The following is a 12257-nucleotide window of genomic DNA, read 5'->3' as shown; positions in this document are numbered from 1 at the left end:
GACCAATTAAATATTCTTTATTCACTTAACATATTCTGAGAATTTTAGCATCATAGTTGTTTTCATTTGCGAGGTAGATGGACAGATACAGAGACACAGCACTCCCATCTGCTGTTTCATTCCCTAAATGACAGTGAGTGGGCCAGGCTGAACCAGGCACTCAAGCCAATCTCCCATATGAGTGGCAGGAACCAAATTACTGGAGAGTCATCACTGCTGCCTTCTGGGGTCTGCATTAGCAGGGAGCTGGAATCAGGAGCTGGGGCCGGGAACAAACTCAATGCTCCTGTGTGGGACGTGGGCGTTTTAGCCACTAGGCTAAACACCTATGCCCATGAAATAGTTTTAAAATGTGATTTTTAATATTTTAATCAAGAGTCTACACACGCTTCCACATCATATTCAGGCATTTACATTTAATTGGACATTTAGGTTGTGTATATATGTATTTATTTGCTATCATGAGTAATGCTCACATTCATGAATGTTCTTGCTCCTCTCTGGTTATGTACCTGAGATGAGTCTTAATAGTGGCTTTCTTGAGAATGATTTTATTAGGTTCTTAAGGTGCATTTCCAAACTATCCTCCAGATGTGTTTCACCTCATTTTTATAATTAGAAACGCCTGTCAACATTGAGAGACATGGGCTCTTAGGAATATACTAACAAAGGTTATGAAAGAAAGGACTATGATAAATAAGAACATGTTGTAGTGAATATTGCTTGGAGCTCTGGCATATGTATTTCTCAGTCATTGGCACTGCCACCCCAACCCTTTCATCACCTGCATCTCTCCCTGTAGGTCATCAGCTCCATGAGCTCCCTGGCCGAGTACTGCCTGCCTTCCATTCTACGGACGTTATTTGACTGGTATAAAAGGCAGAATGGCATTGAGGATGAATCACATGAATACAGACCAAGAACAAGCAATAAATCTAAAAGGTACCTTTCTTTCTATGTAAGAATTATGGCTTCTTCTCTTCTCTTTTCTTTTCTTTTTTTGAGAACTATAAACCATAATGGGAGTTATGGGAGTTATGAGGCATCTTAGGTACTCCTGACCCTAAGGTAGGACACCTAACAGGTGCTGCACCCTCCCCTCCCCACCCCACCACTGCCTAGAGCAGGTAACACATTTGGAGCACCCAGCCGCTGCCAGATGCCACGGCTGAAAATTCACACAAGCCATTATCTTGACATTGTTGGGGACAGGGGATAAAGAGACCCATGTCACATTTTGCCTACTGCTTTCCTCTGCCCTCTGTGTGAAAAGGCAGAAGGGTGGCTGCAGGGCCTCGCATGGTGTGCAGGGATATTTTAGACCTCATTGCAGTAACCTTGAATGCCCAGTGTGCTGTAGCTTGCAGGGTGCTGGGCTGCACGTTGTGGGGAATCCTGACACTGCTGCTTAGCCGTGTGACTGTGGCTGGCTCACGGCTCTGTGTGCCTAAGCCTACGTGGGAGCAAAACAGGGAAGTTTGGTTACCCCGCGGCTGACTTCTCCTTCCACCTGAGCATTCGGCTTATTATGTGGGCCCCTTCTCTTCTGGGTTTAAAAAGTGGAACTTGCCACTACATGAGCTCTTCAGCAAGCATAGAGCTAAGATTCTCATATGTTCAGATTAATGTACTTCCTCTTAGATTCTAGGTAAATATATAGAACTTTCTCATAACATGCATTTTTCATGAACTCTTTTGAAGACTCCTCCTATTCATGGGTTTTAAAGTTTTTTGCACCAAAGTAAACTTATCTTTTAAAAAAAATTATTTATTTGAAAGGCAGTTTTACAGAGTCAGACAGAGATATTCTGTCCTCTGGTCACTCCCCAAATGGCTGCAATAGCCAGAGCTAGGCTGCTCTGAAGCCAGGAACCAGGAGGTTCTGCTGGGTTTCCCGTGGGGATGCAGAGGCCCAAGTACTTGAGGCATCTTCTGCTGCTTTTCTAGCAGCATTAGCAGGGAGCTGGATCAGAAGTGGAGCAGCCAGGACTTGAACCAGTGCCCATATGGGATGCCAGCACCACAGGTGGTGGCTTTGCCTACACTGCAGCACCAGCCCTGATAAAATTGTCTTTTTAAAAAAACTTTAAGGAACACAAATTTCATGTATTTCCTATATACAGATTCAGCAATATAGGGATACTTTCTATTCTACCCTCCTTCCCACCCATGAACTTATTGAAGCACCCTAGAATATTTGAAATCAATCTAGGACAGCAATACAGTGAGCACAAGAATGCTTGATACACTTACCTTTGAAAACAAGAGTATTTTAAAAGCAGCTGTTAGATTTCCCTACATGAATTGATTATGCATTTCTAATGATCTTAAAGAAAGCAAATTAAACTCAATCACTCAGAAAATCAGATGTTAACTAATTCTTATGATTTAGCTCTCATTTTTCTTGATAGTCCTAATATTTTAAGAATTATAGAGTTCTTTTGACACCAAAGATGGACAATTTTATAAAATTACATCCAAATTTATAATTTCATTTTATAATATACTTCAGTTTATGCAGCAATGCCATCATCTGTTTATCATTTTGTTTTGGGGAGAGATTAATAGTTCTTCTTCAACTAAAAAAATGATTCAGTAAGGAGATTTTTATTGAGATAGTTCACATAGCATCAAATTGACTGTTTTAAAGTCCGTGGTCAGTGTTTGCAATTTATTTGCAGGATTGCACAACCATCACCACCGTCTACTTCCAGAACATTTTCATCACTCTGTACCTATTAGTGGTCTCTCCTCATAAATATTCTGTTATTTATCAGGTGCTAAAGAGGAAATTTCACTTCTATGCCTGAAAATGGCTCATTCTTGGAAAAATAAACATCTTAAAAATCCCCATCATACATGTTGGCTATCTTAGAACTTATCTGGGGGTGGGGAGTACAGTGAGTTTCAGTTTTGCTCCTCTGCTCTTGTCAGCAGGTGGTTACTAAAACTAGAATTTTTTTCATGAATTGATTGATTTTTTATGGATTGAAAATGCTTTTTAATTGTATTACTGATTATTTCTGGTAGATCAGAGTAATTGCTGAAATTACTGAAATCAAATACAGAATCAGGACAGTAACATTTTACTCAGTAGCATTTTAGGTACTTATGAACACTGAAAATGAGAGAGCAAGAGAGCACTGTAATAAACATTGGGGATGCAGATAACTCCTGTATATGATGATTTCATTTCCTTTGGGTAAATTCTCAAGAGTGGGAAGGCTGGGTCATATGGTAGGTCTATATTCAGATTCCTGAGGAATCTCCATGCTGCCTTCCATAATGATTATACTACTTCACATTCCCACCAACAGGGTATTGGGGTAACTTTTTCCCCACATCCTTGCCAGAATTTGTTATTTATTTTTGGGTGATAGCTGTTCTAACTGGGGTGAAATGAGACCTCTCTGTGGTTTTTATTTGCATTACGCTTAGGGCTAGTGACTGAGCATTTTTTTCAAGTGTCTATTGATCATTTGTATTTGATGCCTGCTCATATCCTCAGCCTGTTTTATTTGTTTTGTTGTTGGTGAGTAGTTTTTTGAGCTCCTTATATATCCTGGATATTAATCCTTTATCAGATGTATAGTTTACAAATATTTTTCCCTGTCAGTTGCCTCTACTTTAATCAGTGTTTCTTTTGCTGTGCAGAAGCTTTTTAGCTTGATATAATCCTATTTGTCTATTTTTGTTTTTATTGCCTGTGCTCCTGGAGTCTGCCTATCCAGTATCTTGCAGTGTTTCCTCTAGTAATTTGATGGTTTGAGGTCTTAGATTTAGATCCCTGATATGGCAGCTCAACTTACAATAACTAAGGTATGCAATCAACACAGATGTCCATCAATTGGTGACTGTATGAAGAAATTGTGGTATAAATACACAATGGAATACTACTCAGCTATAAAAAAAATGAAATTATGTCTTTCACAACAAAATGGATGCAGTTAGAAACCATTATGCTTAGTGAAATAAACCAATTCTCAAAAGACAAGACAAATGTAATGGCTATAAGTAAAATTGGCATTTTGTGATTTGATTATTGTTTATAGTTCATGTCCATAGTCTTGAAGAACAGTAGTTTTACTATTTACTATTTGTTGAATTATTTATTTAGTGGATGTTTAAACTTGTGATTATAAAGTAACTTGAGAGTATGTCATTGTAAAAATTAGTAGAAAAATAAGGAAAGAGGAGAGGGAGGGTAGTGTAGGAAGAATCATTATGCTCTTCAAGCTGTATATATGAAATATATGAAATTTGTTCTCCTTATACAAACAAAGTTAAAAAAAGAACAAGAGAGAATTTCTGCTTGGGAAAAAGCCAAAAGAATGACAGTCTCTAGGGCATGATGTAGCTAATAATGTGACTTTGTGTTACAAGAAAAAATAAATAAGGAACTGTAGGGAGGAGCATTAGAAACCAAAATAGTCAAATGGGAGAGATATGCACTGGGCTATGATTTCTAAGATTAGTGTAAGATCAACATTTTGACTGCCAAATAAATTTGTCAAATGCCTCCAGCCTCCTGGCAGTTAGACCTCAAACCAGCAATAAAACTGAATTCATTATTGGAAAAATATGTCTCACTTTTACTTGAAGCATACCTTGACTTATCAAATAAAAGAGAATCAGAAGTTATTTTTTTATTCCAAGAATTGCTAATTCCTCAGAGTCCTCTGGCTACTTTCAAAGACCCTTGACAGCCATATCCAACACAAAATCAGTCTCTACTGCTGGCTGCCCCTGAGAGTCCTCCTTCCCTTTGGTGGTCCTCCTTTGTAATGCAGCTTTGCACCTTCCATTTCTCCCAGCTAGCCACTAGCACTTCCCAGCCCTCATAGGTCTTAGGGGACTTCAACTGATTGGTTTTATCCACCCGTCTTCCTACTGGTAGGGCTATTCATCAAGGATCCCAAATGAATGAGTTCCTGCCCTGTCAATACATTTCTCCTTGAAAGGCAAAGCTGCTTCTTCCCTTGTTAACCCACTCCTTTAAGGTCACAAAGAAACTCCAGAAGTTCTTTTTGATATCTTACATACTACCTCCCATTCTTTCTCATACCCTCTTGACTCAAGAGGAAAACATTCCATATTTAGAATAGTCTTGGACAGAGTTTTTAGGCCAGCAGTTCAGATGCCCACAATCCACATTGGAATGCCTGAGTTCAAAGCCCCAGCCTCAACTCCCAAATACAGCTTCCTGCCAATGCAGAGTCTGGAAGGCAGCAGGTGACAGCCAAGTAATTGAGTCTCTGCCACCAATGTTGGAGGTAGGAGACCTACATTAAGTTCCTGCCTCATTGCTTCAGCCCCAGGCCCAGCTCCAGCCATTGCAGGCATTTGGGAGTGAACCAGCAGATGGGAATGAACTCCCTCTTCCCCCTCTCCCCCCTCTCCTCTTCCTCCTCTTCCCCCTCTTCCCCCTCTCCCCTCTCTCTTCCTCCTTCTCCCCACTATTCCCCCTATTCCCCCCTCCCCCCTCCCCCTTCTCCCCTCTCTTTCCCCCTTCTCCCCCCTCTTCCCCCTCTTCCCCCTCTTCACCCTCTCCCTCCTCTGAAATCTAAAACACTTCTGGTCCCGAGCACTTCAGATAAGGGAAACTCGAACCCTATACAATTATTACTCCCATTTTGTAGATGGAGAAATTGCTGGTAAGTAAAAGCAGCTTAATTTTAAACCAGGACTGGCCCCAACAAAGTCAACGATTTATCTGCGCCAAGGAACTTGTCATTTCATGTATGTATTTGTCTTTGCTCAATTCCAAATGAGCCCTCCTTAGCACGTTAGCATATTATTTCCTTACATTGTTTAGATGCCTTCACAAGGTCCTTTCACTGTATACTTCTAATATGACAGCTGTGTCGTGTTTGTATCACATTTTACAGATGATAGAATTCCTGGGATGAAAGATACTTTAGGGAAGTCCACAGGATGAGATTGTAGACTCACAAGTTGCTTCTCAAGATAATGTGGCTGAAAATTTTAAATTCAAATATTCTTACTTCAAATCCTGTTTGTCTAGTATACCACTTTGACAATAGAATGTTAGCATGTGTTTGCCACTGTCATCTTGTAAAAAGGATGAGTTTTCAGTGCATTGGGGATAGATTTTTGATGAGTCATGTCACTCTAAGAAAATCTTTGGTGCCATTTATTGTGAATATTTTCCATTTTACAGTGATGAACAGCAGCGAGATTATTTAATGGAAAGACGGGACCTCGCCATTGATTTCATTTTTTCTTTAGTTTTAATAGAAGTTTTGAAACAGGTGGGTAATTGATTTACTGTTATTTTTACATAAAATTTACAGATATAAAAGCTACTTAAGCTTTGAAAGTCTGAGTTTATTACCTTGTTTCTAAGTACTGGGTCCTAGGACTCATGTTTACGGGTTGCTAATGGGCATCCGTAGTCATTAGAATTACTGTTATTGTTGCTCTTTAATGTTCATCTTTTTCCCCCTCAGATTCCACTTCATCCTGTCATAGACAGTTTAATACATGATGTTATTAACTTGGCTTTCAAGCACTTCAAATACAAAGAAGGGTAAGATGTTGACATTGGGAATTTGAAACTTAATCAGTGGTTTGCCCTTTTCGGATGACCAAGGACCCCTGACTTGTCTGCCTATACCTTCCTCAGGTACCTTGGTCCGAACACTGGCAACATGCACATCGTGGCCGACCTGTACGCAGAAGTCATTGGAGTGCTGGCACAAGCGAAGTAAGTGGACGTCAGAACCCATTACCCCATTACCGTGGGGACATGAGTGCCTCTTCTGTCCTTAATGAATGGGGTGTGAGTGAGCTCACATGGGCCTTGGATTCTTTTTTCCATGTATGCCAATCCCTGAAACTAAATAGAAGCTCATTCAAGGCAGGAACCAAGTTACCTTTCTCATTTGAAAAATGGGCCAGACCCTACTGAGTCCATGGCTTTCAGACTGCTGCTTCTAAGAAGGAGACGGACTAACCAGATGACTTTTCTTTCTAGCCAGATATCCCAAAGTTTATCAGCTTTAGAAGTTCTGTTTTCTGTAGTCCATGAGTGGGTAGTCGCCACATGTCATCTGTAAGTGGGAAAATTCCATTCTAGCATGGCCCTTTTCCTATAGACCTCACTTAATTCAGCAGAGCTAAAAATGTCCCAGACTCTGTCATGGAAACAAGTCAAGGGAAAATTCTCATTGCTAAATTTATCTGGCCCCATAATGCTCCTTAGCAGGCTAGAACAAAGTAGTGCTAGACTATTAGCAATAATACACTTCTTCCAAAAGTGATGTCACACCCTACTTACCTGCCTTCATTTTGCCCAGCCTCAAGGCAAACTGGGCAAAATCCCAAATGCCTAGGTTGGGTACAATGAGCCAGGCATAATGTGAATTCAATCCAGAGGTGGTAGTGATGCTCCGATTCTTGGGAAATACAATCCTCAAAAAGATCTTTATCCTAATAGATGGAAAAACACAATTTATATTTAAAAATTTTTTTCAGAGCTTGCTCAGCAACCTATTGTAGTCAAAACATAGAGAAGAGCTCAAGAAATACACCCAAAACACTCCTTGGCATGATTTAATCTAATCCAGTTTGTCTACTTATCCTAACCACCTACTTTTTTTCTAACACATAATGTGTCCGTGTTATGGAGAAAAGAAACTTCTAGGGATGATTCACTGAAGCCAGTAAAAAATACCAAGTCAAAGGGTGACAGCAACAAAAAAGAAATAACCTAGCCAAAGCATATAAAGAACTTAATGGTAGAGACAGGCATTCGGCCTAGTCGCTAAAGATGCCCTCATCGCATATCGGAGTGCCAGGGTTTGATTTCCAGCTTGGGCTCCTGACGTCAAGTCCTTGCCACTGCAGACTCTGGGAAGCAGCAGGTGACGGCTCACGTGTTGAGCTCCTACCACGCACACAGGACACCTGGACTGAGTGTCTGGCTTCTGATTTCAGCCTTGTCTCAACCAGGCCATTAAGAGCATTGAGGAGTAAACCAGTGGACAACTGTCTCTCTACCTTTTGAGTAAATTTCTTAAAAATATACATATTAATTACAAAAAGCTAAATGATAAAGTTATATGGGCTAAATGGGCTAAAGCTAAATGATAAAGCTATATGTACTTTTACTATAGCCTACTGTGATAATTATAGTTCATGAGTCATTAAAGACAGAAAGGTATAATGCATTTTGGAGAGATTTCCATTGCAAATGACTAAGGAAGGTACTGACATTTTGAATGGATAAGCTGCAATTATCTGACAAATTAATTCATGTGTGTCTACCTCATTCCTAAAAAGGATTAGAAAAATGAGGTATTAATATGCATATTTGCTGATATTTCAAACCCTGAAAATATCAATATATTCCTCTGTAATTCCTTTGTAAATTTCCTAGCATATTTCTCTTATGCTATCATTTGGAAAGTTTAGTGTGCCAAAAATGATGTTTTGTATTTTTCTTAGTTTTTGTGAGTTGTGCATAATATTGGATATCATCAAATGACCTCCCTTCACTACATAGACTCTGAGTTGACTGTGAATTTTCTGAGAAGCAATATCAGAACTAAGCAACATTCTAAGGTTGTAGGAATTTCCATATTAGGTCAGATTTATGATCCACCGAGCCAGTGTTTTCTTTCCAACAGTGGCTTTCGTGACGTCAGCGTTTGTCCTGGTTCTGCAGTATTTGGGTGTAAGTAATGCTTTTCTTGGACAATGCTCCAATACTTTCCAGTCACCGGGACATCCCTTCATTCCTGTCACTAATGGGGACATTTGTTGCTGTTAAGTGATGTTCACACATAGTACTTGCCTCCTTCAAAAATCAATAAGGTTTAAATTAGATATTTTTGAGGACCTTGGTCCATTTGCTCTTGTAGTAATTGCAGACTCAAATAACTCATGATTTGTTCTCAACAGACGATATGTGCACTCCTTTATTGACAGACGGTATAATCTTAAACTAGGGTCTTACCATGACTTGTCACAACACTTCTTTTACTCCAGGACCATTATTTTATCACAGTCTCAGAAAACTGCTTCCTTTGTTCTGGGGCGAAGAAAAGGATGGACACCGATTTAGTGCAGTGCGGGGAACTTTCTTCCTATAAAGTTGAATAATGGAATAATTCTAATTTTAGATTGCTCACCCCATTCCCTGTGGTGATGCATATGAAATATTTTCCTCTTTATGACCTTAGTGATTAAAACTCAGGTATTTGGAATTTAGCTGCATCACTAATTTTTTTCTTACTAGTAATGTTGCTGCTTCATTCCTGTCATTAAAGGGAAGATATTTTGTTATTAAGTGATATACCTGGTAAAACTTTTTTTGAAGTCAGTTATATTAAAATTAGATTTTTTTAATACCTTAGCCAAAACTTGGTATATAAACTTAAATAGTGATGATTTCTTCTAAGATTCATATTAAATATTACTTTCCCTTTATGTTACACATACTTTATATATTCTTGCACTCTCATGTACTATAAATTTTAAAGCAGGTTTATTTTTATGTGAGTTTTATGGAATACTAAACACCAGGTATAATCATTTAGTTTTATTGTATTAAATACAGCACTAAATAATAAATACTAAAGGAAAGATCATAAAAAATTTTATTTTTCCCTAAAATCATTTTAATGGAGAACAGATTCTAAGTACAAACAGATTTTTTGATTGCTTTTGTGCAAAAATAACATGATTTTGTCATTTGGGGCTTTTAAAAGTAAAAGGTATTTTTAAAATAGAAATAAACTTTTTTTTCATTTTCAATTCTCTTTATATACAGAAGATCAATTTAGTATACATTAAGTAAAGATTTCAACAGTTTGCACCCACATAGAAACACAAAGTGAAACATACTGTTTGAGTACTAGTTATAGCATTAAATCAATGTACAACACATTAAGGACAGAGATCCTACATGAGGAGCAAGTGCACAGTGACTCCTGTTGTTGACCCAACAAATTGACGCTCTAGTTTATGGCACCAGTAACCACCCTAGGCTCTCCTCATGAGTTGCCAAGGCTATGGAAGCCTTCCAAGTTTGCCGACTCTGATCATATTTAGACAAGGTCATAAAAGACAGGGTGAGGATATAACCAATGATCCTAAGAGTGGCATTAACCAGGTCTGAACAATTATACAGCATTAAGTGGGGAAGAGGACCAACAGTACACACAGGTTGGGAGTAGGGCCATTGGAGGTAGAGTAGAGGTTATGATTACGAAGGAATGAGGCCCAAGTGCGCTAGACAGGGTCTAGAACAAAGGACAGAGTCATTATTAGAGGAGCTAAGAAAGGTGCTGTCTAAGCTACAATTAAGTTTTCTGATTGAGAGGCAAATAGAACCTGACAGAAGGGGCTTGATAATAATCTGTTGGGCTTTAGGCCTTGTAAGTTAAGAGGCCCAGACCTATCTATCTCTTCACATGGGGTATATCCTAAGGGAGGTGTGAACCTCCTAGGAGAAGGCACTCTGTTGACTTTCATTACTTGGCTGGCCTGGGAGGAGAGCTGGCCAGGTAAAGGCAGGTGGCATCTCTAACAAGAAATTTACAGTTCTGCCTGCAATGTTGCTGACCCTGCTTGGCCATCCCCTCAGCTGCAGTGGTCACTTTGGAAGTTGGGCTGAGTGAAGGGCTTTTCAGCTCAGAGCCAATAAGATCTGTGGCTCTGACCTGGGCATCCTTCGAGTCCAGGGCAGGTCCATTTCCAGTGATCCAACTCTTGGCAGAGCTGCCAGGGCTCTTCACAAGCTGACTTCTGCTGAAGCCCAGGCTTACCACATTGAAAGCCACTGCAGTGGACTGGCCTGTTGGGTCTCCTTGAGGGCAGATCACTGTACAGATCAGCCATCAATAGGCCTGCCACCCATTGCTTCTGATGCCTAGCTTTCTTTTCCTCCTGGTTTTTGTTAAAGCAGACCAGAGGATGCAAGTCAAGGGAGTGCCCAAGTCTCATCTCTAATCTTCGGTGGCCTGAACTACAAGTCTATAGTCACAGGCATGTTCTGTAGTAGTTTTTCTAAGGTAGACAATGCCCACGAGGAAAGTTATATTCTCACTTTACAACTTTCTTTCCCTTTGGTCTGAAAGGGAGGTTTTTTCTACTTACTGTTTACTTCGCTGATGGCGAAGTGAATCTAGCTATGAGATTATAATTTAAGCTCTTATTTTGGCTATGCTATTACAGAAAAATGTTAGCTATCTCTTTTATAAGGTCTAAAGATTAAATTGTGCATCCTACAGATTCCTTCATAATAGAATTAGTTTCCTACCTTGAAGAGAATAGAGAAATGAAAGAATAAGTTGGGCTTAGAATAGAGAAATGAGGGAGCAAGTCCTAGATCGCTTGCTGACAACAGCAATATCACATGAATACTTAGCAAACAGTTTCAACCATTAGATAACAACTTAAGAAAACATTTACCCCAAGGTCCAATGCCTTCTATACATTTTAAGAATCATGTATTTGGAAACACCTCTTAAATATCTAACATGGTGTAGTTTGTTTAACCAGTAAACTTAAGCATAACCATATAAAATGTTTTTAGTTTCTTTCTACCAACAAGTCTAAAACATATGATGCAGAGATTCAGGTCACGTGAATTAAAATGTATCTTTGATTAAATTTAGCACCTTAAATTTATGGACAATCTTATCTATAGGCCAATTAAAATAAAACTCTTAATAAAATTTTTCTACGAGGACATACAATATGTACACACATATAACATAACATAATAGACCAATATAGCAATTTTAATAATAGCTTTTAAAACCTTAACTCTTTTTGTAGATCACCAATTGATTTGAATTGCTTTTTGTTTTTAGTAACCTCAGTTAACCATACTTTCTCTCAGTTGGTACTGTTAATACATTATTGGCTTCATCTGTTTACAGATGAATCCCAAGGTACTGAATACAATAGAAGTGGCTGGAAAAAGTCTATAGGAACCTATAGGAGGATAGCTAAACACAGAACCAACAACGCTTTAGTTTTATGAGCAGCAAATCATATATAACTGTGGATGGCAAAAGACTTTAAGTCGCCATGTTTAAAATTATAAACTCGTCAACCAACAAGAGGGACTTGCTTACTTCACAGTATTTTTGAAAGCGCCTGTAGGATTTTACAAGTATTTAACCCTTTAGGCCTCTGGGGCTTTCTCATTAAGATAACTATCATGTCTAGTAACACAAGATCATTAGACTTTTTAATTCTCAAACATTTGTATTAATAGCATT

General features: G+C 38.9%; 1 protein-coding gene across 2 annotated transcripts in view; it reads left to right on the top strand.

Moving 5' to 3' along the window:
- Positions 1 to 12257, top strand: part of FRY (FRY microtubule binding protein) — a 512138-nt gene that overhangs the window by 304271 nt on the left and 195610 nt on the right. For both annotated transcript variants that reach the window (XM_062194404.1, XM_062194403.1), the window contains 4 exons: positions 803 to 942; positions 6182 to 6272; positions 6471 to 6550; positions 6647 to 6727. In XM_062194404.1, coding sequence (XP_062050388.1) covers positions 803 to 942; positions 6182 to 6272; positions 6471 to 6550; positions 6647 to 6727 — 392 coding nt within the window. The remainder of the gene's footprint in view (positions 1 to 802; positions 943 to 6181; positions 6273 to 6470; positions 6551 to 6646; positions 6728 to 12257) is intronic.

This window comes from Lepus europaeus, chromosome 6, assembly GCF_033115175.1.
Source record: "Lepus europaeus isolate LE1 chromosome 6, mLepTim1.pri, whole genome shotgun sequence".
Taxonomy (NCBI): domain Eukaryota; kingdom Metazoa; phylum Chordata; class Mammalia; order Lagomorpha; family Leporidae; genus Lepus; species Lepus europaeus.
Note: the sequence above shows the minus strand (reverse complement) of the source record. Positions and strands in the feature narration are given on the sequence as shown.